Source organism: Bombina bombina, chromosome 6 (assembly GCF_027579735.1).
Source record: "Bombina bombina isolate aBomBom1 chromosome 6, aBomBom1.pri, whole genome shotgun sequence".
NCBI classification, from domain to species: Eukaryota; Metazoa; Chordata; class Amphibia; order Anura; family Bombinatoridae; genus Bombina; species Bombina bombina.
This window is the reverse complement of record NC_069504.1, coordinates 645,036,481-645,062,945: the sequence shown is the minus strand read 5'-3', so window position 1 is coordinate 645,062,945 and position 26,465 is coordinate 645,036,481. Positions and strand designations below refer to the sequence as shown.

Below are 26,465 nucleotides of genomic sequence, written 5' to 3'. Positions count from 1 at the left end.
ACTGAATTTTTACTGCGCAAAAAAGCGCTAAAATAGGCCACTCCCACTCATATTACAACAGTGGGAAACCTCAGTTAACCGTTTCTATGCAGAAATAAACGAGAGCCATGTGGAAAATCATGCCCCAAAAGATTTATCACCAAAGTACCTCACAAAAAACGAATAACATGCCAGTAAACGTTTTAAACATGCACTTTAAAAGTTAGGTAGTGTTATTAATAAGCCTGCTACCAGTCGCTTCTACTGCAGTTAAGGCTCATACATTACTTCAGTATTAACAGTATTTTCTTAGTCAAATTCCATTCCTTAGAAAATTACTTATTGTACATACATTCATCAGCCTGATACCAGTCGCTACTGCATTTAAGGCTGTACTTACATTACATCGGTATCAGCAGTATTTTCTTAGTCAATTCCATTCCTTAGAAAAATATTCTACTGCACATACCTCATCTGCAGGGGACCCCGCATGCTATTCCCTTTCTGAAGTTACCCCACTCCTCAGAATGTGCGAGAACAGCCAGTGGATCTTAGTTACTTCTGCTAAGATCATAGAAAACGCAGGCAGATTCTTCTTCTAAATACTGCCTGAAAGAAAAAAACAGCACACTTCGGTGCCATTTAAAATAACAAACTTTTGATTGAAGAAATAATTAAGTATAAAAATTCCACACTCCTCTCACACCTTCCTGCTATGTCAGTTGCAAGAGAATGACTGGATATGACATGTGAGGGGAGGAGCTATATAGCAGCTCTGCTTGGGTGATCCTCTTGCAACTTCCTGTTGGGAAGGGAATATATCCCATAAGTAATGGATGATCCGTGGACTGAATACACTTAACAAGAGAAAAAGTAGCTTTACATGGGGGCAGCTGGCTTTATGAATTTATAAAAACAAAATTCCATGTGCAAATCTTTAAAGCAAACTAAACTTACTGGCATGTTTACAGTACATGGATTTAAAAGGAATACTAAACCCACATTTTTTCTTTAATGATTCGGATTGAACATGGAAATTTAAAGCAACTTTCTAATTTATTCCTATTATCAATTTTTCTTTGTTCCATTTTAGGTTCAGCACCTGGGTACCACTTGCTGATTGGTGGCTACAATCAGCAAGCACTACCCAGGTGCTGAACCAAAATTTGGGCCGGCTCCTAAGCTTTCATTCATGCTTTTCAAATAAAGATACCAAGAGAACGAATAAAAATTAATAATAGGAGTAAATTAGAAAGTTGCTTAAAATTGCATGCTCTATACGAATCATTAAATAATTTAGGTTTTGTATTCCTTTAAATGTACTATTTAATAGTGACATTAATAACTATCATTTTGAGTGAGTTGGCACAGCCTGCCCTAATGCTTCACAAGAACAGACCCAAAGAACATACTGCACATAAATGGAGTCAGATTAAAAAAAAGGGAGGCAGCATTATGAAAGCTGCCTTATGCTGGATAAAACTAGTTTAAATAGAACTTTTAAAAAACGTGGTTTAAGAGTTAGAGTTCCACATTTTGTAGGATGTAAAATCATGTTCAACGTATGCTAAAGAAGCGGAAGACAACTAGTTTATTTATTCTTGTATTGTAATAAGTAGTAGAATGTTCTCACCTATTTTGCAGCAAAACCTCACACTTCTGTTCCCATGGTAAACTCTCCAAGGTAAGTGACGTATGCTGCTGGCTCTTGGTAATAGAAGACATTAGTGACAAGCTACTAAAGGTGAAAGTAAACAAATAACAAGCCCTGTTTTCTGAAGCCAAAATCTCATCAGCAGCAACTTTCTCATCACCTAAAATGTGAAGATCAAATAAATAAATACATCTGCACTTACATATGAAGGGTCTGTTACTATGATTTCTGAAAAGCTAAAATCAGTGTCTAGATGTACATTTTTCCCTTTTTGCTTTTTTTTTGAGTAGTAACACTTTATTTAGCCATCACTGACCTAAATTGCCCATGTGCAGTGCCAGTGGCATTGCTTATTCCCTATTATGCAACTCAGAAGCCTCTTTTGCAAAGAGCAACCAAGAAGTCTGTTATATACGTCCCTTTGGCCAAGGCGATTTGGCTTCTGACTGGTTATATCATCCCAGCCTAGTGTATGTATGTATATATATATATATATATATATATATATATATATACACACATATTTATATATATATACATGCATATATATATATATTTTTTTTTATTTGAAGAGAACTTGGAAATATCAGCGCTAGGTGTGCCCCCCAAGATCAGTGTTTTGTTGGTTTGTGAATGAACTGGCTGCCTTTATACCTGAAACAAGGGCAAATGTTAGGTCCCCACCCAGCACCGTCCTATTTCTATTCTAAGGAAAGAATGTTGGTGAAAAGAGTGGTATTAGGGCGCACTGTTCGAAGGTTAATGACCAATAATGTGTTAATATTAATATTGGAACCAGAGGTTATATACTGAAAATACACAGATATCCAATATATTATATACTATATAATCAACCACCATACATAAAATGAAAATTATAGTATAGTGTAAAATTAGCAAAAACAAAATTTATGCTTACCTGATAAATTTCTTTCTCTTGTGGTGTATCCAGTCCACGGGTTCATCCATTACTTGTGAGATATTTTCCTTCCCAACAGGAAGTTGCAAGAGGACACCCACTGTAGAGCTGTCTATATAGCTCCTCCCCTAACTGCCACCCCCAGTCATTCGACCGAAGACAAACAAGAAAAAGGAGAAACTATAGGGTGCAGTGGTGACTGTAGTTTAAAAATAAAAAACACCTGCCTTAAAGTGACAGGGCGGGCCGTGGACTGGATACACCACAAGAGAAAGAAATTTATCAGGTAAGCATTAATTTTGTTTTCTCTTGTAAGGTGTATCCAGTCCATGGGTTCATCCATTACTTGTGGGATACCAATACCAAAGCTTTAGGACACGGATAAAGGGAGGGACAAGGCAGGAACTTAAACGGAAGGCACCACTGCCTGCAAGACCTTTCTCCCAAAAATAGCCTCAGAGGAAGCAAAAGTATAACATTTGTAGAATTTAGAAAAAGTATGAAGCGAAGACCAAGTCGCCGCCTTACAAATCTGTTCAACAGAGGCCTCATTTTTAAAAGCCCATGTGGAAGCTACCGCTCTAGTGGAATGAGCTGCAATTCTTTCAGGAGGCTGCTGGCCAGCAGTCTCATAAGCTAAACGGATTATGCTTCTCAGCCAAAAAGAAAGAGAAGATGCCGAAGCCTTTTGGCCTCTCCTCTTTCCAGAGTAGACAACAATCAATGCAGATGTTTGACGAAAATCCTTAGTAGCTTGTAAATAAAACTTTAAAGCACGAACCACGTCAAGATTGTGTAATAGACGTTCCTTCTTTGAAGAAGGATTAGGACACAGTGACGGAACAACAATCTCCTGATTGATATTCTTATTAGATACCACCTTAGGAAGAAACCCAGGTTTGGTACGCAAAACTACCTTATCTGCATGGAAGATCAGATAAGGGGAATCACACTGTAAGGCAGATAACTCTGAAACTCTTCGAGCCGAAGAGATAGCTACCAAAAACAGAACTTTCCAAGATAAAAGCTTGATATCTATGGAATGCAGAGGTTCAAACGGAACCCCTTGAAGAACTTTAAGAACTAAATTAAAACTCCATGGCGGAGTAACAGGTTTAAACACAGGCTTGATTCTAACTAAAGCCTGACCAAACGCCTGAACGTCTGGAACATCTGCCAGACGCTTGCGCAGAAGAATAGACAGAGCAGAAATCGGTCCCTTTAAGGAACTAGCTGACAATCCCTTCTCCAATCCTTCTTGGAGAAAGGATAATATCCTAGGAATCCTGACTTTACTCCATGAGTAACCCTTGGATTCACACCAATGAAGATATTTACACCATATCTTATGATAGATTTTCCTGGTGACAGGCTTTCGAGCCTGAATTAAGGTATCAATGACAGACTCATAGAAACCACGTTTTGACAAAATCAATCGTTTGAACTCCAAGCAGTCAGCCGCAGAGAAATTAGATTTGGATGTTTGAATGGACCTTGGAGTAGAAGGTCCTGCCTCAGTGGCAGAGTCCATGGTGGAAAGGATGACATGTCCACCAGATCTGCATACCAAGTCCTGCATGGCCACGCAGGTGCTATCAAAATCACCGAAGCTCTCTCCTGCTTGATCTTGGCAATCAGACGAGGGAGGAGAGGAAATGGTGGGAATACATAAGCCAGGCTGAAGGACCAGGGCACTGCTAGAGCATCTATCAGCGCTGCCTGGGGATCCCTTGACCTGGACCCGTAACAAGGAAGCTTGGCGTTCTGACGAGACGCCATCAGATCCAGTTCTGGTTTGCCCCATAGTTTAATCAGCTGGGCAAATACCTCCGGATGGAGCTCCCACTCCCCTGGATGAAAAGTCTGCAGACTTAGAAAATCCGCTTCCCAGTTCTCTACTCCTGGGATATGGATAGCTGAGAGATGGCAAGAGTGAACCTCTGCCCATAGAATTATCTTTGAAACCTCCAACATTGCCAGGGGCTTCTTGTTCCCCCTGATGGTTGATATAGGCTACAGTTGTGATATTGTCCGACTGAAATCTGATGAACCTGACCGCAGCTAGTTGAGGCCAAGCCTGAAGAGCATTGAATATCGCTCTCAGTTCCAGAATGTTTATCGGAAGGAGGGCTTCCTCCTGAGTCCACGAACCCTGAGCCTTCAGGGAGTTCCAGACTGCGCCCCAGCCCAGAAGGCTGGCATCTGTCGTCACTATAGTTCACTCTGGCCTGCGGAAACACATTCCCCTGGACAGATGGACCCGAGATAACCACCAGAGAAGAGAATCCCTGGTCTCTTGATCCAGATTTAGCAGAGGGGACAAATCTGTGTAGTCCCCATTCCACTGATTGAGCATGCAAAGTTGCAGTGGTCTGAGATGTAAGCGGGCAAACGGAACTATGTCCATTGCCGCTACCATTAGGCCGATTACTTCCATACACTGAGCCACTGACGGCCGAGAAGTGGAATGAAGAGCACGGCAGGAAGTTAGAAGCTTTGATAACCTGATCTCTGTCAGAAAAATTTGCATTTCTACTGAATCTATCAGTGTTCCTAGGAAGGAAACTCTTATGAGAGGGGAGAGAGAACTCATTTCTTCGTTCACCTTCCACCAGAACAATGTCCGTATGGGACTTGGCGATTTGAAAAGTCGACGCCTGTATCAGAATGTCGTCTAGTTAAGGAGCCACCGCTATGCCCCGTGGCCTTAGAACCGCCAGTAGGGACCCTAGAACCTTCGTAAAGATTCTTGGTGCCGTGGCTAACCCGAAGGTAAGAGCCATAAACTGGTAATGCCTGTCTAAGAAGGCGAACCTGAGGAACTGATGATGATCTTTGTGAATCGGAATGTGGAGATAAACATCCTTTAAGTCCACGGTAGTCATATATTGACCCTCCTGGATCATAGGGAGGATGGTTCGGATAGTCTCCATCTTGAAGGTGGGACCCTGAGAAATTTGTTTAGGATCTTGAGATCCAAGATTGGTCTGAAAGTTCCCTCTTTTTTGGGAACTATAAACAGATTTGAATAGAAGCCCTGCCCCTGTTCCTCCCTTGGAACTGGGTGGATCACTCCCATAACCAGTAGGTCTTGAACACAACGTAAGAATGCCTCTCTCTTTATCTGGTTTACAGATAATTGTGAGAGATGAAATCTCCCCTTTGGAGATGAAGCTTTGAAGTCCAGAAGATATCCCTGGGAAACAATCTCTAATGCCCAGGGATCCTGGACGTCTCTTGCCCAAGCCTGGGCGAAGAGAGAAAGTCTGCCCCCTACTAGATCCGGTCCCGGATCGGGGGCTACTCCTTCATGCTGTCTTAGAGGCAGCCGCAGGTTTCTTGGCCTGCTTCCCCTTGTTCCAAGCCTGGTTAGGTCTCCAGACTGGTTTGGACTGGGCGAAATTCCTCTTCTTTTGCATTAGAGGAAACTGAAGCTCCGCCACTCTTGAAGTTTCGAAAGGAACGAAAATTATTCTGTTTGGTCCTTAACTTATTGGACCTATCCTGAGGAAGGGCGTGACCTTTTCCTCCAGTAATATCAGAAATGATCTACTTCAGACCAGGCCTGAATAGGGTCTGTCCCTTGAAGGGGATGTTAAGAAGCTTAGACTTTGAAGTAACGTCTGCTGACCAGGACTTAGGCCATAGCGCCCTATGCGCCATAATGGCAAAACCTGAATTCTTAGCCATAAGAGCTTTAATCCTGTCTAGAATATCGTCTAACGGGGTCTCCACCTGTAGAGCCTCCTCAAGAGACTCAAACCAAAAAGCCGCTGCAGCAGTAACTGGGGCAATGCATGCAAGAGGCTGGAGAATAAAACCTTGATGTATAAAAATTTTCTTAAGGAGACCCTCCAATTTTTTATCCATAAGATCTAGGAAAGCACAACTGTCCTCGACGGGGATAGTTGTACGCTTAGCTAGGGTAGAGACTGCTCCCTCCACCTTAGGGACCGTCTGCCACGAGTCCCGTATGGCGGCATCTATGGGAAACATCTTTTTGAAAGCAGGAGGGGGAGAGAACGGCACACCTGGTCTATCCCATTCCTTAGTAATAATTTCCGAAAACCTCTTAGGGACTGGAAAAACATCAGTGTAAACAGGCACTGCAAAGTATTTGTCTATTTTACACAATTTCTCTGGAACCACATTGGGGTCACAGTCATCCAGAGTCGCTAAAACCTCCCTAAGCAATAAGCGGAGGTGTTCAAGCTTAAATGTAAGTGCTGTCATTTCAGAATCAGACTGAAGTAACGCCTTCCCTGAGTCTGAAAAGTCACCCACAGATAGAAGCTCACCTGCCTCGGCTTCTGAGCATTGTGAGGGTATATCGGACACAGGCATTAAAGCGTCAGAAAGCTCTGTATTAGTTCTAGCCCCAGAGCTGTCTCACTTTCCTTGTAGACCTGGCAGTTTGGAAAATACCTCTGAGAGGGTAGCATTCATAACTGCCGCCATGTCCTGTAAGGTAAAAGAATTAGACGCACTAGATGTACTTGGCGTCACTTGAGCGGGAGTTATAGGTTCTGACACATGGGGAGAGTTAGATGGCATAATCTCCCTCTTTTCAGTCAGAGAATCCCCTGGAGATAAATCTTTAAGCTCCATAATATGGTCTTTATAGTTTATAGAAATTTCAGTACATTTGGTACACATTCTAAGAGGGGGTTCCACCATGGCTTCCAAACATATTGAACAAGGAGTTTCCTCTATGTCAAACATGTTTAACAGACTAGTAATGAGACAAGCAAGCTTGGAAAACACTTTAATAAAGGTGAAACAGCAATTAATCAAAAACGTTACTGTGCCTTTAAGAGAAAAAACTAGCACTTAAACTGCAAAACAGTGTAAAAATATAGTGAAGTCTTTGAAATTTTTACAGTGTGTGTAAGGGACTAAAGCAACATTGCTGCAGCCTGGATCCACTGCAGAGGGGGATCTGCAGTGGATCCAGGCTGTAGCATTGCTTCTAACATTGGCCGTTTGATTGGATGATCTGAGTCCTCTTCAGTTCTGGACCGTAAGGCTGGTGTGAGAATTAAAGAAAAGTGACCTTGGCGCTACCAAAGGAGCATACAATACATTTTCAATGTGCTTTTCTGAAGTATTTCTGACAAGCTAAAATAGATGCTCCTATGTAGGAGGTGAACAAAGGCAAGCTGTGAAGGGAGAAAATCTTCTACCACACTAAAGAGGCAGGGAAGCAGTGTTTCTAACCACACTGAGGAGGCAAAGAAGCATTGTTTCATCCATCTCTGATGAAGCGCATGTGCCCATGCGCGAAACGCGTAAGATAGGAGCTTACCTTGTATCCTGAAGCCTGCTCCTCAATAAACTTGTTCATTGACTCCAGGACTCAGCTTCCCTTCTTCCTCATTTTGTTTCTAGGTTGCTGAGGGACAACTTAAACCTATAAGGACGCTTTTTACTTACCTCATAGGATTGAGGTTAAATCTAGTAAGTGGGCACTTACTTCTAACATATTGAGATGACAAGATAAAGAACTAGAATTGGTTCTGCATAATCCTATACAAATTTGGGACTAAAATCACTTGTGTACTTTGTGCACTTTGTTTTAAAATAATTTGTGCACTTCTTTCTAAAGTCACTACTTAGGATCTTGTATTTGATTTATTGGGATCTTTATATATTACATGAGATGCACATATTGTGAGAACACTCATCTGTGTATATTACATAAGGTGTATTAATTTCTGAAACTAGTAATCACTAATTTCTATCTTTTCCATGTAATTACAAAGTAATATTACATCAATACCAATTTTACACTATACTATAATTTTCATTTTATGTATGGTGGTTGATTATATAGTATATACTATATTGGATATCTGTGTATTTTCAGTATATAACCTCTGGTACCAATATTAATATTAACACATTATTGGTCATTAACCTTCGAACAGTGCGCCCTAATACCACTCTTTTCACCAATATATATATATATATATATATATATATATATATATATATACACATACATACACACACATACATACACACACACGCACATACACTTCAAGGGCAAAAGAGAAGTCTGAATATTCCTTATTATAGAAGCAGAACATGCCTAAATGACAAATGTAATCTTTTTAAGGAATTCTCAGGACTGAAAGTGCAAGATAATAATAATAATAATAATCCTATATAATAAATGGCCAAGTATGTTTGTCAGATGCAGTCATACGCAGTAGAGACTGCATGTGACAAACATACCTGGTCGTTTCGATCCTGACACTCAGCACAGAGCAAGGCTGAAGAGGAGTGTCAGGGGGCGTGGCCGACGGGAGCGCCGTGATGGGGGCGTGGCCAGAGAGGGAGCAAGAGAGGGGGGAGAAGGGCAAAAAAGAGGGGGGGGGGAGAAGGGCAAAAAAGAGGGGTGGAGAGAGCAAAATAGAGGGGGGGAGAGAGTCAAATAGAGGGGGGGGGGAGCCAAAAAGGGGGAAGAGAGAGAGCAAAAGAGGAAAGAAAGCAAAAGAGGGGAGAGAGCCAAAGAGGGGGGAGAGAGAGCCAAAGAGGGGGGGGGAGAGAACAAAAGAGGGGGCAGAGAGAGCCAAAAAGGGGAGAGAGAGAGCAAAAGAGGGGCGAGAGAGCGCAAAGGAGAGGGGGAGAGAGCGCAAAAGAGAGGAGGGAGAGAAAGCAAAAGAGAGGGGGGAGAGAGCAAGGGGTGGGACCCCTGTACTGCTTTAGTACTAGTAATAATAATAAAACAACAGCAGTTCGATTACAGAACATTTTTGCCTTTAAGCCCTGCAGAAAATAAATAATTCTAAGCATAGATAAGCAGTTTTATATATTATTTTATTATTAACACAAGTGATATACTTTGTGATATACTTTGTGTGAATATTACATATTTTAAAAATGATAACTGAATGTAGCAGAATTAGAAACAATTCTTTGCAAAAGAGACATTTTGTGAAATTAGAGTCTTGATACATTAGAAATTCAAAGAACTCTTAAGAGAGAATAGTCTCTAATTCCTATGTTTTCAAATGGAGCTAAATTGTCAAAACCTTTGTAACTCCCATAATAGCAGTCTACACAACATAACAAAGAGTTTCAAGCAATATGCTTTGTACATCTTGTTAAGTATTTGAATTATGATGCTGCATGTAGTAAGCCCTTAATTACATGATTTTGCGGGCCAGTCTATATTATGAATATCCAAAACTAGAAAGCTGGCATTACTGCATATTCTAATGAAACATATGGTATGTGCAAAAAGTTGGATGAGTATGATTTCCCAACAATGCATTAACTTTTAGTGTTGTGATTCGTAGATCTCAAATTTATTAGGTGTTTCAATACAACAAGAGCAGATATGCATGCATTGCAGGCTGCATACTGTTTTATGTGTATATATATATATTTATATAAAAATATATATATATATATATATATATATATATATATATAGTTATCTATACATATAAAATATATACATATAAAAAGCCCTTAACAACCAGTGCTGTACTCTGTACTGTGCTCCTGTCCTGGACCTGTTTCTGCCGCGATCTCTCTAACAGTGGTGAGACCACTCTATTTATGCATGCCCCATAAGTGGGGCAGGGCAGAAATAGAAGTGCAGAGAGACCAATGCAGAGAGAGACACACTGCATCAGGTAGCACTGGTTTCGATCATTGGTGGTGTGGGAGGGTCAGGATGGGGACGGGGCCCATCGCTAGAAGGGGGAGGGAGGGGTGAGAACGGGAGGGTCCGCTGCATTGCAGAAAAAATTTCCATAGTGAGAGCGGGAGGGAGGGATGGAGAGAAAGGGCCCTAGAATAGAGAGGTAGAATTAGAGGGGAGACAAAAAGATCACTTGGAGGGGAGAGGTGGGGTGAATGAGGGGAGGGCAGCTACACTACAGAAAAAATAAAATGATAAAAGTATAGAAAACTGGGTACTGGCAGACAGTTGCCAGTACCTAAGATAGCAGACATTAGTTAGAGGGGGGGAAGTTAGAGAGCTGTTTGGGAGGGATCAGGGAGGTTGGAAGGTAAGGGGGGGGGGGAATCCTACACTGAATTAAATAATAATTAAAATAAAAAAATAGGACTAAACTAAAACTTAATATAGGCAAACTGTCTGCCAGAACCTGGTGGTGACCAGTGGGGTGAGGGAGGAAAAAAGCTGTTAAGGAAAGATCAGGTAGGAATCATAGGGTGGGAGGGTAATCTCTACACTACAGCTAAACCTAACCTTACAAGCTACCTGATTAACCCCTTAACTGCAAGGAATTTCAGAAGTGTGGTGCACAGCTACAATTAGCAGCCTTCTAATTACCAAAAAGCAATGGCAAAGCCATATATGCCTGCTATTTCTGAACAAAGGGGATCCCAGAGAAGCTTTTACATCCATTTGTGTTATGACTGCACAAGCGGTATGTAAATAATTTCAGTGAGAAACCCAAACTTTGTAAAAAAGTTAACAATTGTTTTAATACAATCGCATTTTGCAGCGAAACAGTGGCATGAAATATACCATCATTAGCCTTGATCACTGGTTTTCAAACCTGTCCTCAGGCCTCCCTAACAGGCCACATTTTGTGGATATCTCAACTAGAGCACAGGTAAAACAATCAGATGATTAGTAACCATAGTTATTTTACCTGCTCTCATCCAAGGTAATCTGGAAAACCTGGACCTTTGGGGAGGCCTGAGGACAGGTTTGAAAACCAGTGGCCTAGATCAATACCTTGGGTAAATATATATTGTTTTGATAGGTAACAAAAAAAAAACAAATCTCTATTTCTGTTTAAATTGAGTTATGGAAAAAATGCTAAAGATTATCTGGTCTTTTGGGCAAGTTTTAGTCCAAAATGGCTGGTCCTTAAGGGGTTAAAGGGGCATTCAGGTCAAAATGTAAATGCATGTAGATGTAATCTTTGAATAGAAACATATTTGCAATATACATGTATTGGCAATAATTCTTCTAGTAAAAGTTATCACTGTTTTAGTGTTAATGTTTTTTTCTGTATGTGCATGTGAAGCATAGCTAGATATTCTCAGTGCACCAGCATTTTAGGCAAGTGATTGTTTAAAATGCTGGTGTATAATGCATACTTAAAGGGACATGAAACCCAAAATGTTTCTTTCATGATTCAGATAGAGAATACAATTTTAAGCAACATTCCAATTTACTTCTATTATCTAATTCTTCATTCTTTAGATATCCTTTGTTGAAGAAATAGAAATAGCCAATCCCACGAAGCATCTATGTGCAGCAACCAATTAGCCGCTACTGAGCCTATTTAGATATGCTTTTTAACAAAGGATATAAAGAGAATGAAGCAAATCACATAATTTAAATAAATTGGACAGTTGCTTAAAATTGAATGTTCTATCTGAATCATGTGAGAGAGAAAAACAGAATTTATGCTTACCTGATAAATTACTTTCTCCAACGGTGTGTCCGGTCCACGGCGTCATCCTTACTTGTGGGAATATCTCTTCCCCAACAGGAAATGGCAAAGAGTCCCAGCAAAGCTGGCCATATAGTCCCTCCTAGGCTCCGCCCACCCCAGTCATTCGACCGACGGACAGGAGGAAAAATATAGGAGAAACCATATGGTACCGTGGTGACTGTAGTTAGAGAAAATAATTCATTAGACCTGATTAAAAAACCAGGGCGGGCCGTGGACCGGACACACCGTTGGAGAAAGTAATTTATCAGGTAAGCATAAATTCTGTTTTCTCCAACATTGGTGTGTCCGGTCCACGGCGTCATCCTTACTTGTGGGAACCAATACCAAAGCTTTAGGACACGGAAGAAGGGAGGGAGCAAATCAGGTTACCTAAACGGAAGGCACCACGGCTTGCAAAACCTTTCTCCCAAAAATAGCCTCCGAAGAAGCAAAAGTATCAAATTTGTAAAATTTGGCAAAAGTGTGCAGTGAAGACCAAGTCGCTGCCTTACATATCTGGTCAACAGAAGCCTCGTTCTTGAAGGCCCATGTGGAAGCCACAGCCCTAGTGGAGTGAGCTGTGATTCTTTCAGGAGGCTGCCGTCCGGCAGTCTCATAAGCCAATCGGATGATGCTTTTAAGCCAAAAGGAAAGAGAGGTAGAAGTCGCTTTTTGACCTCTCCTTTTACCAGAATAGACAACAAACAAAGAAGATGTTTGTCTGAAATCTTTTGTAGCCTCTAAATAGAATTTTAGAGCATGGACTAAGTCCAAATTGTGTAACAAACGTTCCTTCTTTGAAACTGGATTCGGACATAAAGAAGGTACAACTATCTCCTGGTTAATATTCTTGTTATAAACAACCTTTGGAAGAAAACCAGGCTTAGTACGCAAAACCACCTTATCTGCATGGAACACCAGATAGGGCGGAGAACACTGCAGAGCAGATAACTCTGAAACTCTTCTAGCAGAAGAAATAGCAACCAAAAACAAAACTTTCCAAGATAGTAACTTAATATCTATGGAATGTAAAGGTTCAAACGGAACCCCTTGAAGAACTGAAAGAACTAGATTTAGACTCCAGGGAGGAGTCAAAGGTCTGTAAACAGGCTTGATCCTAACCAGAGCCTGAACAAATGCTTGAACATCTGGCACAGCTGCCAGTCTTTTGTGTAGTAAGACAGATAAAGCAGAGATCTGTCCCTTTAGAGAACTTGCAGTTAATCCTTTCTCCAAACCTTCTTGTAGAAAGGAGAGAATTTTAGGAATTTTTATCTTATTCCATGGGAATCCTTTGGATTCACACCAACAGATATATCTTTTCCATATTTTATGGTAAATCTTTCTAGTAACCGGTTTTCTGGCCTGAACCAGAGTATCTATCACAGAATCTGAAAACCCACGCTTTGATAGAATCAAGTGTTCAATCTCCAAGCCGTCAGCTGGAGGGAGACCAGATTTGGATGTTCGAATGGACCCTTAACAAGAAGGTCCTGTCTCAAAGGTAGCTTCCATGGTGGAACCGATTACATATTCACCAGGTCTGCATACCAAGTCCTGCGTGGCCACGCAGGAGCTATCAAGATCACCGAGGCCCTCTCCTGTTTGATCCTGGCTACCAGCCTGGGAATGAGAGGAAACGGTGGAAATACATAAGCTAGGTTGAAGGTCCAAGGTGCTACTAGTGCATCTACTAGAGTCGCCTTGGGATCCCTGGATCTGGACCCGTAGCAAGGAACCTTGAAGTTCTGATGAGACGCCATCAGATCCATGTCTGGAATGCCCCATAATTGAGTTAGTTGGGCAAAGATCTCCGGGTGGAGTTCCCACTCCCCCGGATGGAATGTCTGACGACTCAGATAATCCGCTTCCCAGTTTTCCACACCTGGGATGTGGATCGCAGATAGGTGGCAGGAGTGATCCTCCGCCCATTGAATTATTTTGGTCACTTCTTTCATCGCCAGGGAACTCCTTGTTCCCCCCTGATGATTGATATACGCAACAGTCGTCATGTTGTCTGATTGGAATCTTATGAATCTGGCCTTTGCTAGCTGAGGCCAAGCCCTGAGAGCATTGAAGATCGCTCTTAGTTCCAGAATGTTTATCGGGAGAAGAGACTCTTCCCGAGACCATAGTCCCTGAGCTTTCAGGGATTCCCAGACCGCACCCCAGCCCACTAGACTGGCGTCGGTCGTGACAATGACCCACTCTGGTCTGCGGAAGCTCATTCCCTGGGATAGATGGTCCAGGGTCAGCCACCAACGGAGTGAATCTCTGGTCTTCTGATCTACTTGAATAATTGGAGACAAGTCTGTATAGTCCCCATTCCACTGTTTGAGCATGCACAGTTGTAATGGTCTTAGATGAATTAGTGCAAAAGGAACTATGTCCATTGCTGCAACCATAAACCCTACTACTTCCATGCACTGAGCTATGGAAGGACATGGAACAGAATGAAGAACTTGACAAGCGCTTAGAAGTTTTGACTTTCTGACCTCTGTCAGAAAAAATCCTCATTTCTAAGGAATCTATTATTGTTCCCAAGAAGGGAACTCTTGTTGACGGAGACAGAGAACTTTTTTCTATGTTCACCTTCCATCCGTGTGATCTGAGAAAGGCCAGAACGATGTCTGTATGAGCCTTTGCTTTTGACAGGGACGACGCTTGTATTAGAATGTCGTCCAAGTAAGGTACTACTGCAATGCCCCTCGGTCTTAGAACCGCTAGAAGGGACCCTAGTACCTTTGTGAAAATCCTTGGAGCAGTGGCTAACCCGAATGGGAGGGCCACAAACTGGTAATGTTTGTCCAGAAAGGTGAACCTTAGGAACTGATGATGTTCTTTGTGGATAGGAATATGTAGGTACGCATCCTTTAGATCCACGGTAGTCATAAATTGACCTTCCTGGATAGTGGGTAGAATCGTTCGAATGGTTTCCATCTTGAACGATGGTACCCTGAGAAATTTGTTTAGGATCTTCAAGTCCAAAATTGGTCTGAAAGTTCCCTCTTTTTTGGGAACTACGAACAGATTTGAATAAAATCCCATTCCTTGTTCCTTTAGTGGAACTGGGTGTATCACTCCCGTCTTTAACAGGTCTTCTACACAATGTAAGAACGCCTGTCTCTTTATTTGGTTTAAGGATAAGTGAGACATGTGGAACCTTCCCCTTGGGGGTAGTTCCCTGAATTCCAGAAGATAACCCTGAGAAACTATTTCTAGTGCCCAGGGATCCTGAACATCTCTTGCCCAAGCCTGAGCAAAGAGAGAGACCGGATCGGGGGCTACTCCTTCATGCTGTTTTGTTAGCAGCAGCAGGCTTCTTGGCCTGCTTACCCTTGTTCCAGCCTTGCATCGGTTTCCAGGCTGGTTTGGGTTGTGAGACATTACCCTCTTGCTTAGAGGATGCAGAATTAGAGGCCGGTCCGTTCCTGAAATTGGGAAAGGAACGAAAATTAGACTTATTCTTGGCCTTGAAAGGCCTATCTTGTGGAAGGGCGTGGCCCTTTCCCCCAGTGATGTCTGAGATAATCTCTTTCAATTCTGGTCCAAATAGAGTTTTACCTTTGAAAGGGATGTTAAGCAATTTTGTCTTGGATGACACATCCGCTGACCAAGACTTTAGCCAAAGCGCTCTGCGCACCACGATTGCAAACCCTGAATTTTTCGCGACTAATCTAGCTAATTGCAAAGCGGCATCTAAAATAAAAGAGTTAGCCAACTTAAGTGCGTGAACTCTGTCCATAACCTCCTCATATGGAGTCTCTCTACTGAGCGACTTTTCTAGTTCCTCGAACCAGAACCACGCTGCTGTAGTGACAGGAACAATGCACGAAATGGGTTGTAGAAGGTAACCTTGCTGTACAAAAATCTTTTTAAGCAAACCCTCCAATTTTTTATCCATAGGATCTTTGAAAGCACAACTATCCTCGATAGGAATAGTAGTGCGCTTGTTTAGAGTAGAAACTGCCCCCTCGACCTTAGGGACTGTCTGCCATAAGTCCTTTCTGGGGTCGACCATAGGAAATAATTTCTTAAATATAGGAGGGGGAACAAAAGGTATGCCGGGCTTCTCCCACTCCTTATTCACTATGTCCGCCACCCGCTTGGGTATAGGAAAAGCGTCGGGGTGCACCGGAACCTCTAGGAACTTGTCCATCTTGCATAATTTCTCTGGAATGACCAAGTTGTCACAATCATCCAGAGTAGATAACACCTCCTTAAGCAGTGTGCGGAGATGTTCTAATTTAAATTTAAAATGTCACAACATCAGGTTCAGCTTGTTGAGAAATTTTTCCTGAATCTGACATTTCCCCATCTGACAAAACCTCCCTCATGGCCACTTCAGATTGGTGTGAGGGTATGACAGAACAATTATCATCAGCGCCCTCCTGCTCTTCAGTGTTTAAAACAGAGCAATCGCGCTTTCTCTGATATGTAGGCATTTTGGATAAAATATTTGCTATGGAGTTATCCATTACAGCCGTCAATTGTTGCATGGTAATAAGCATTGGCGCGCTAGATGTACTAGGGGCCTCCTGCGTGGGCAAAACTGGTGTAGACACAGTAGGAGATGATGTAGTATCATGTTTACTCCCCTCATCTGAGGAATCATCTTGGGCAATTTCATTATCTGTGGCAGTACTGTCCTTACTTTGTTTGGACGCTATGGCACAATTATCACACAAATTTAAATGGGGAGACACATTGGCTTTCATACATATAGAACATAGCTTATCCGAAGGCACAGACATGTTAAACAGGCTTAAAGGGACACTGTACCCAAATTTTTTCTTTTGTAATTCAGAAAGAGCATGCAATTTTAAGCAACTTTCTAATTTACTCCTAATATCAATTTTTCTTCGTTCTCTTGCTATCAATATTTGAAAAAGAAGACATCTAAGCTTTTTTTTGGTTTCAGTACTCTGGACAGCACTTTTTTGTTGGTGGATGTATTTATCCACCAATCAGCAAGGACAACCCAGGTTGTTCACCAAAAATGGGCCGGCATCTAAACTTAGATTCTTGCATTTCAAATAAAGATACCAAGAGAATGAAGAAAATTTGATAATAGGAGTAAATTAGAAAGTTGCTTAAAATTTCATGCTCAATCTTAATCATGAAAGAAAATTTTTGGGTACAGTGTCCCTTTAAACTTGTCAATAAGGCACAAAAAAAGTTTTAAAACAAAACCGTTACTGTCTCTTTAAATTTTAAACAGAAAACACTTTATTACTGAATATGTGAAAAAGTATGAAGGAATTGTTCAAAAATTACCAAAATTTCACCACAGTGTCTTAAAGCATTAAGAGTATTGCACACCAATTTTCAGAGCCGTTTACAAATTTAACCCCTATACAGTCCCAGCTATAGCCTTTGATGTGACCTAACCAAGCCCAGAGGGGAATACGATACCAAGTGACGCCTTCTAGAAACTTTTCCAGCTACTTTCAGATCCTCACACATGCATCTGCATGTCTTGTTCTCAAAAAACAACTGCGCAGTAATGGCGCGAAAATGAGGCTCAGCCTACAACTGGGAAGGCCCCCTGACTGGAAAAGGTGTCTAAAATAGTGCCTGCCGTTAAAAAACGTTCCCCAAGTTTATAAATGAGAATTATCAGCATAAACATGTATAAAATGCCCAAATAAAGCAATCGATTTAGCCCATAAAAGTGTCTACCAGTTTTATAGCCCATATTAAGCCCTTTATTCTGTTTGCTTGACTAAGAAAATGGCTTACCGGTCCCCATGAGGGGAAATGACAGCCTTCCAGCATTACATGGTCTTGTTAGAAATATGGCTAGTCATACCTTAAGCAGAAAAGTCTGCTAACTGTTTCCCCCAACTGAAGTTACTTCATCTCAACAGTCCTATGTGGAAACAGCAATCGATTTTAGTTACTGTCTGCTAAAATAATCTTCCTCTCACAAACAGAAATCTTCATCCTTTTCTGTTTCAGAGTAAATAGTACATACCAGCACTATTTTAAAATAACAAACACTTGATAGAAGAATAAAAAACTACATTTAAACACCAAAAAACTCTTAACCATCTCCGTGGAGATGTTGCCTGTGCAACGGCAAAGAGAATGACTGGGGTGGGCGGAGCCTAGGAGGGACTATATGGCCAGCTTTGCTGGCACTCTTTGCCATTTCCTGTTGGGGAAGAGATATTCCCACAAGTAAGGATGACGCCGTGGACCGGACACACCAATGTTGGAGACATTGGGTTTCCAGTCCCTTTAAATACATTTTTGAAACAGCTATAGCTTCTATTAGAAGCATTTTAGCTAAAACATGTACTGTATTTTACTAAAATGTTTCTATTCAAAATTGAAATGCATCCATGTGGATTCCAATTTTGGCTAGAATGTTACTTTAAGCACAAGTAGTCTCATAAAAATATAAAAAACTTTATATATTAGTTTAAAATTGTTTAGTTTTCTAAAACCAAGGCTTATAGCAAGTGCTTTAGGACTAACCAGTATATAATGTGTCTAATGTGTTTGTTTCTTTAATAGGTTTACAATCTTTTACGTACCTTTAATATAAAGTGTTGCATTTTCTGAATCAAGAGCAAACACTGGTTGCCAAGGAGATGCTAGTAAATATGGGAATGGTAAACAAAACTGGCAAACTGTTGTTTTTAATGTAACATCCATGAGCTCCACTTTGCCATTACAGGAAAACAAAAGATACTGCAGAAAAAAATATAAATAATACCATGGCAAACAGAGACAACATTATTAGTAAGTAAAGATTATAAGACACTGGAATTGCAATAATAAAAAAGGCATAGAGTAAACAAAATTAATGGAATTACCTGCATCAGATTAAACAATAAACTGTCTGAAGAAAGTAAACCAGCCCTGTGTGCGCTCTTCATGGTGCTGAATATGCTATTTTGCATCCTGCTCTAGCCAGACCTAACTCATAGGGCCTAGTGATCTAAAGCTCTCTGCTCTGGCGAGATTATCTAAGCAGTCTTGTCAATACTGTAAGGTCCCGCAAATAATAAAGTCATTTTTTAGTTATGCACCAGAAATTATTATGCACATTGTAAAAGATCTGCATACAAAATAAATGCATTTAAAACTATAATAATGGAATATATTGGCCTAGATTACAAGTAGAGCACAATCCATAGCATAGGGTGCGCTCTATCAATATCATGACCCTAAGCTAACAAGCACACAATCTGGTATTACAAGTGAATGGTAAAAAAAGATTTACCAGAGAATCTTAACACTGACAACATTTGTTAGTGCTCCTTATACATTCAATAGATAGCGTAAGGTGCACTATTCTTGCTCATAATACAAATGGTGAGTTGTGTTACGCTCAAGGAAACCACATAATAGCGCTGGAAAATGTAGCACTCTTGGAGATCTAAAGTAAAGTATTAAGGCACTCCATCAGACATATATAGTATGCAATTCCCCCATCTTCACTATCTTTTTTTACTCTGCCTGGGTAGTTCAAGGGGGGAATTTTCCCCCCTTGTAAACTTCAGTCCCCAAGGTTCACTTGGGGTGGATGCCAGGGGATCCGCGGGGCACCTTCCTTAAACCCCCCAGACGGAGGTTAAATAAATAGTGTAGATGGGGTAATTACAGGACATTAGGCTTTACCCACAGCCACTTGGGTAATGTCTGTTTTACACGGGTAATCCTAGGATTACCCAGATTTCTTACTTTACACGTAACACACACACATATATATATATTTATTGTATTATTATTATTATTATATGTAATATATAGGTTTACTATTGAAATAAATGTTTTAGAAGTAATTTAAATGGATATGGTATATGATAAAATGTTGGACTGGGAAGGACTCAAAAGGTGTATATGTATGCATGTGTATTTGTATAGATTTGTGTTTATTTATATGTGTACACATTCACATTCATATACATACACACACATATATACCTGTATATATATATATATATATATATATATATATATATATATATATATACATATATATATATATATATATATACACACACTCACATACATACAAACCTTTAAACCCTTACTAGCCCAACATCTTGTCATATACCATATCTCTTTAAAACACTGTTAAAACTCTCTCTAGTGTATTAAGTAAAGGATTTACCGCACCTGTACTATCCAATGTCCAGATATTAGCGCACCCTAGGCTTTCCCTTTACATCTATATGAGCATGCACCTAGCAAAGTCTTTTGTTGTTTTGTTAAGCACAAAATGTAAAGCTGATAGATAAAAAAAATAAAAAAATCTATTCTACTCACCAAATTTGGAAGTGAACTTATCGGCACAACCGCACTTATTTGGTCATCTGAATGTTCAAAGCTTGGCAAGAAAATTGCAAAGACAAATATCAAAACGCTATGGAAAGCTTAACCTTCTTCACAACATCATTTAAAAACATTTCACTGAACATTTTGCAAATAACTTTTTAAAAAAAAAAAAGTTTACTTAAAGGGATATTAAACCCAATTTTTTACTTTTATGATTTAGATAGAACATGCAATTTTAAACAGCTTTCCAATTTAATTATGTTATCTAATTTGGACACTAACTCCCATTCCTGAATCAACCTATTTTAACTTATTTCTCACTAATCCCTTTAAAGGGACATGAAAACCCAAAAAATGTATCATGATTCAGATAGCACAAACAATTTTAAACAACTTTCCAATTTACTTCTGTTATCTAATAAGCTTTGTGCTGTTGCTATCCTTTGTTAAAAAGCATAGCTAAGTAGGCTCAGGAGCAGCAAACCACTTCTGGGAGCTAGCTGCTGATAGGTAGCTGCACATATATTCTTCTTGTCACTGACTCACCTAACGCGTTCAGCTAGCTCCCAGTAGTGCATTGCTGATCCATCAATATAGTATAACAAGATAAAGTAAATTTGATAATAGAAGTAAATTGGTAAGTTGTTTAAAATTGTATGGTCTATCTGAATCATGGAAGAATTTGTTTGGGTTTTAATGTTCTTTTAAAAGCTATAACGTCAACTCTCACTCAACACAACTGCACTGCATTTTCTTTTGCTGTTCATTCTTCACAACCATTAACTCATAGCTGCTTGAACTTTATCATCAGGCTCTTTCTCTGCTCTGCCTAAACTCAGTCATTTGCTACTTTTTATGCCTTCTCAGTCTTCCTACTGTTTCAATAAAATGTTAAAATGTTTTCTAGGGCTAGATTTATCAAAGTCCAGAGGACAAGGACAAACATCTATGCCCCTGTCCAGCCACCATCGCTTCCTTGATTTAACATTGCACTTTATGGTGTGCAATGCCACCCCCTGCTCGCACGCGAGTGTGGGCTGTCAATCTCTGTGGTCAAAAAAGTCTGGGGGGATTGAGATACGCCACAGAACAGGTGGGTTAAGAAGCAGTAGTGTGAGCCTGCAGCCGGACAACCTTTTGATTAATTTGGCCCCATGTGTTCTCCGTTTTCCCCATCCAACCAGTTTATGCCCTTCTCAAAGTCCCATTCAGCACTCTCCTCGAGCGCTCTTTGCCCTCTTTCTAACAAAAGTCTAATAATATTATAGCATAACTTTTTTTAAGATAAAAAGTCACGACAACATTATTTTTAGGTTTTTTATTACTGGATTGTCAAATTCTTATAATTATAATCAATAACATCATTATAAACAATCCAGGCTGCCATAACCACAGATTTAGATTAGATTAATTTTAAAAGGTTAGGACAATCATGACACACCTTTTCAGTTATTTTGAATTTTAGATTTGTTTCATGATCTATTTACTTTTTGGTTGAACATTTTTATATCCCCTTTTATTGTTAATTTTTATTTTATTGATTTTCTTTTAGATATAAATGATGCATAGTTTCTGCCACTGTCCAAGCCAGGCCCCAGGACAAGACCAGACAGGAACAGAAAAGACATGACTAACTGTCCACAGATGAGAAAAAAAAATCAGTCTACTTGATTTATATTGCCCATTAATGTGGGTTTAATTACCCTAGAGACTTCACAAATCATATCTTTACACACCTAAAACTCTGTTAAAAATTGTAATGTGAAAGATAATCAGAAGACTTACCAAACCTTAAAGGGGCAGTAAACTTACAAACTAATGTTATATAATTCTGCTAATAGTGCAGAATTATATAACACTAGTCCTAAAGCCCGTTCACACGGGCCATTTTTTATTTTTTTAAAATGTTTTTTTTTATTGAGGTAAAGAATATAACGGTACAAAACAATGACTTAGATAAACCCTCAACCCGTGAGGGTATATACTAAAGGTATACAGTACTGTACGCATAACATACATCACCACAAATCTATAGACATAAATGTAGTCTTACACTTCTACATGTAAAGAGAACGAAAACTAGAAGCTATACCAAATATTAATAAAGAAGTTCTGCCTATGTGGTTGATAAAAGCAAAATGGACTAACCTCAGATTTTCAGATAAATATATGGGGCCACGCTGGAGCCCTTACACCTATAATTGCCCATAGTAGTGAAAGGAATTCAAATATATAGCCTATAGGGCCATATTTAAGCCCATGTAAATAGCAATCTCCTTAGACTAGATAGGCCGTCCTCGGGCCTCCAACCACTAGAATATATATTCAATTACAAAAAACGAAGGAGATCGAAACTATCTTTATGTAGTAAAAGGGTGGGAATATTACATGCTGCTGTATTGTAACAGACAAATTATAAATAGGAGGAAAAGTTTTGGAAACTGTGTTCCTTAGTTTACTTAGTAAACAGGGTCTATAATAAGACCCCTATGTGGGGGGGACGGAGCTAGCCAACTTATAAAACGATGCCCATATAATGGGACTGTGAAGGAAGGGTTTATTCTAAATAACGATCTAGACTTTTCTCTAAACTCCTAGAAGTAAAATGTGGGGTTTACAGCGTTAATTTTCCCTCTATACATGTACGTGTGGGTACTCACTAAATGAAATATGAGACTGTAATCCACTTACTATGACTAAAATCTATGCCTCTTGTAAAGTAAGACAGGTACCGCAAATTAAATATTAATCAGGAGTTATAGCTATTTGTGTCTAACCTATATATGAAAATTATACTATCTGTGGTCAGGTTAACATACTGGGCTACTGGATATGTAAAAATGTCACTCGTTAAGTTTGGAGAAATTATTATCTAATGCTCAACACTAAACATTAAGTTTATGGAACAAAGAGAATTGACATTTAGTCTCCTAACCCTGCTATAACTATAAAATGAACCAAAGATACTAAACAAGAGGCAATCTATTGCATCAGCAGCGATAGGGCATATAGTAAGCAAAAAATAGCAGAGAAAAACATATACACTATTGTTGAAAATTACTGTGGCTAAATAGAGTCACATTGATTATAGAACAACTTAGGCACATAAGAAATGATATAAACATTACTGTGGCTAAAAAAGCACAATTTAGTCCAGGTTTATAATATATGGATAAACAAAAACAAAAAAAAAGTGAGATGAGTGGTATTTCAATAACATATATAACATTGATAATGATAGGCATGCTACTAAAGTCTCAACCTATAACAAGTGACAGTAGCATATAGCATTAGACTACAGCATCTAGAAGTAAATATACACTATTATTGTGTTATAATTTACCCTATGAATCTTTCACAAAGGACTAGATTTGATCTGTGCATAATAGCAGGACTATTAAGATATTCAAGACATATTTTATGACTAGGTGACCAACTATCCATAATCAATACCTAAAACAACAGAAGGTATATATAGAATGCTAGACATGATTTGAAGCTAAGCTCTTTATCCTCATAGTGCCGGTAGTTGTCCAGCTATGGAGCAGAAAGCCACCTTGTGAAATAAAGCTCTGTCTTAGAGGCACGGGCCCTATACCCCAAGACAGAGGACAGAAAGTTCACCTTACTGGCTTAACAAGGACTATATACAACCATTAATATAAAAATATGGCAAGTACGTGAGGAATAGGGTCTAAAGGTTCATAAAAAATAGGATATATTAGAGAATCATAAGGAAGCTGCTACACAAATATATATTAAACTAGATAGGAAGCTAAGCGCTATACTAATGGATAGCTAAATTATATCTGACATATTTTCCCTGTCAGTATGATGGCCCAGCATAAGGATGTAATAGAGGATATATATATATAAGTAAATAAACATTTTTTTTAAAAAAAAGCAAGGTTCACATAAGCTTAGGTTCTTTCACAGACCAACATAATGAAAAGGTAGGTATGGCTCAAAGTATAAACCAATTCTAACGTGGATTCAAATTTTAAGTAAAGGGGAATCCCTAAAGCCCAAGGAAATATCTAAGCAGGAACAGCAATGCCCAACAGTAAACCATTTGTTTATTAAACTAAAAACTTATATTTTAATATTACCAGGAAACAGCAAACATAACACATTGTCCATATAAATATGTAGACATCACTGAGCAGCAAAAGTCAGGGCAAATACGACATGCTCAGTCTACTGTTGTCATTTTACATGTCCGAGCTTTATCCAATTCCAGCTCTTTGGTGGAATATCGATTCATCAGACGACCAGTGCTGGGCAAAACGCTCCAACTGCAAATAGTATCTGAATAACATGCCCGATATGTTCCACTTATCGACATAAGCCTCTGTCGTGAGAGATCTGTCCCGGGTCATACTTGCCCTCCAACTATGTATGGTAGTGGCGCTAGCTCCGCCCCCACACGGGCCATTTTTTGCAGTTTAGCGGTACCACCCCTTGTGCTCTCTCCCTCTCTTTTGCTCGCTCTCTCTCCCCCCTCTCTCTTGCTCTCTCTCCCCCTCTCTTTTGAGCTTTTCTCTCCCCCCCTCTCTTTTGCGCTCTCTCTCTACCCCCCTCTCTTTTGCGCTCTCTCTCTCCCCCTCTCTTTTGCGCTCTCTCTCTCCCCCCTCTCTTTTGCGCTCTCTCTCCCCCCTCTCATTTGCTCTCTCTCTCCCCCTCTCTTTTGCGCTCTCTCTCTCCCCCATCTCTTTTGCGCTCTCTCTCTCCCCCATCTCTTTTGCGCTCTCTCTCTCCCCCATCTCTCCCCTCTCTTTTGCGCTCTCTCTCCCCCCTCTTTTGCGCTCTCTCTCCCCCCCTCTCTTTTGCGCTCTCTCTCCCCCCCCTCTCTTTTGCACTCTCTCTCCCCCTCTTTTGTGCTCTCTCTCCACCCCTCTCTTTTGAGCTCTCTCTCCACCCCTCTCTTTTGAGCACTCTCTCCACCCCTCTCTTTTGCACTCTCTCCCCCCTCTCTTTTGCGCTCACTCTCCCCCCCCTCTCTTTTGCGCTCTCTCCTCCCTCTCTTTTGGGCCATTTTTCCCCCCTCTCTTTTGCGCTCTCCCCCCCTCTCTTTTGCTCTCCCTCTCTCTCCCTCTCTCTCCCCTCTATATCTACCCTCTCTATCTCTCTCCCCTCTATCGTGCGGCCACGCCCCCTTCGCAGCACTTCACACCGGCCATGCCCCCCGGCTCCTGCCCACTTCTGCCGCAGATCAGCTAGGGACTCAAAGGCCAGGTGTGTTTGTACTCTTGCTGTTTCTACTGCGCATGACAGCTTCGAACAAACACACTTGGCCTTTTATGATATAGGACTAGCTTACCGGCAGCTTTATACATTAAATTATTGCAGAGAAAGTATAGGTAAAAGCTCATTTTACCAGAACGCCGCTCTTTGTTCTACTGAACGAGTCTGGTCAGTGTTGCGCATCCGGCAACACTGTCTAGTCTAGAGCTGCAACAACTAATCGGTCATAATCGATAATAATCGATTATGAAAATAGTTGTCAACGAATCTCATAATCGATTAGTTTGTTTGCAATTAGTTGGTCTGTGTACAACACCAGCTGCTTCACTCCAATGAACTCCTGCATATGGTATTGTGTTTTATTGTTATGTCCTTAGCCTAAAGGACGTCTACAGACGTCTACTTTTCACAGTATACGTTTTCAACTACCCCTGGCTTATGTGCAACCCAGATATAATAGTCATCATTTGGATTGATTATATTAAATCTGGTGATTTGGAACTATGCTTTTCATGATATAGTGCCAAGCTTGTTGTTTACACCTTGCCCCTAGATTGATGGGAGTTATTTAAATTGATGTGCACTATTATCTGTTTGCACAATTATTAGCGTATTGCTTGCTATTGCTGATTATATGTACTGTATAAATATATGTGTAAGGCTTTGTCCTGTGATTGATATACAGTCCTTAGCGCTTTTGATTTTGTTTTTTATAGCTTTTTTTTATATTTTTAATAAATTGTGATAACATGTACCAGATTCAACCTTTAGAAGTATATATTCTTTATTGTTAGAGCGGACTAGATATTTCCCCTAACCTTATAGCTGGTTATTTACCATTGCATATAGATATTCAAGATATTTTTATGTTAGAATGAAGTCAAGGGTTACTTTATTGAGAGGCCCCTTGCCAAGGTGGAAAACACTTAGCATTGGTGAAGAGCTA

General features: G+C 40.2%; 1 protein-coding gene across 1 annotated transcript in view; it reads right to left on the bottom strand.

Moving 5' to 3' along the window:
- The window catches only part of WDR93 (WD repeat domain 93), a 121,703-nt gene that overhangs the window by 34,307 nt on the left and 60,931 nt on the right, over positions 1 to 26,465 (bottom strand). Inside the window, exons 13-15 of the mRNA XM_053719358.1 lie at positions 20,267 to 20,327; positions 18,526 to 18,682; positions 1,613 to 1,793 (exon numbers count right to left, since the gene is read on the bottom strand). Of these exons, the coding sequence (XP_053575333.1) occupies positions 1,613 to 1,793; positions 18,526 to 18,682; positions 20,267 to 20,327 (399 nt within the window). The remainder of the gene's footprint in view (positions 1 to 1,612; positions 1,794 to 18,525; positions 18,683 to 20,266; positions 20,328 to 26,465) is intronic.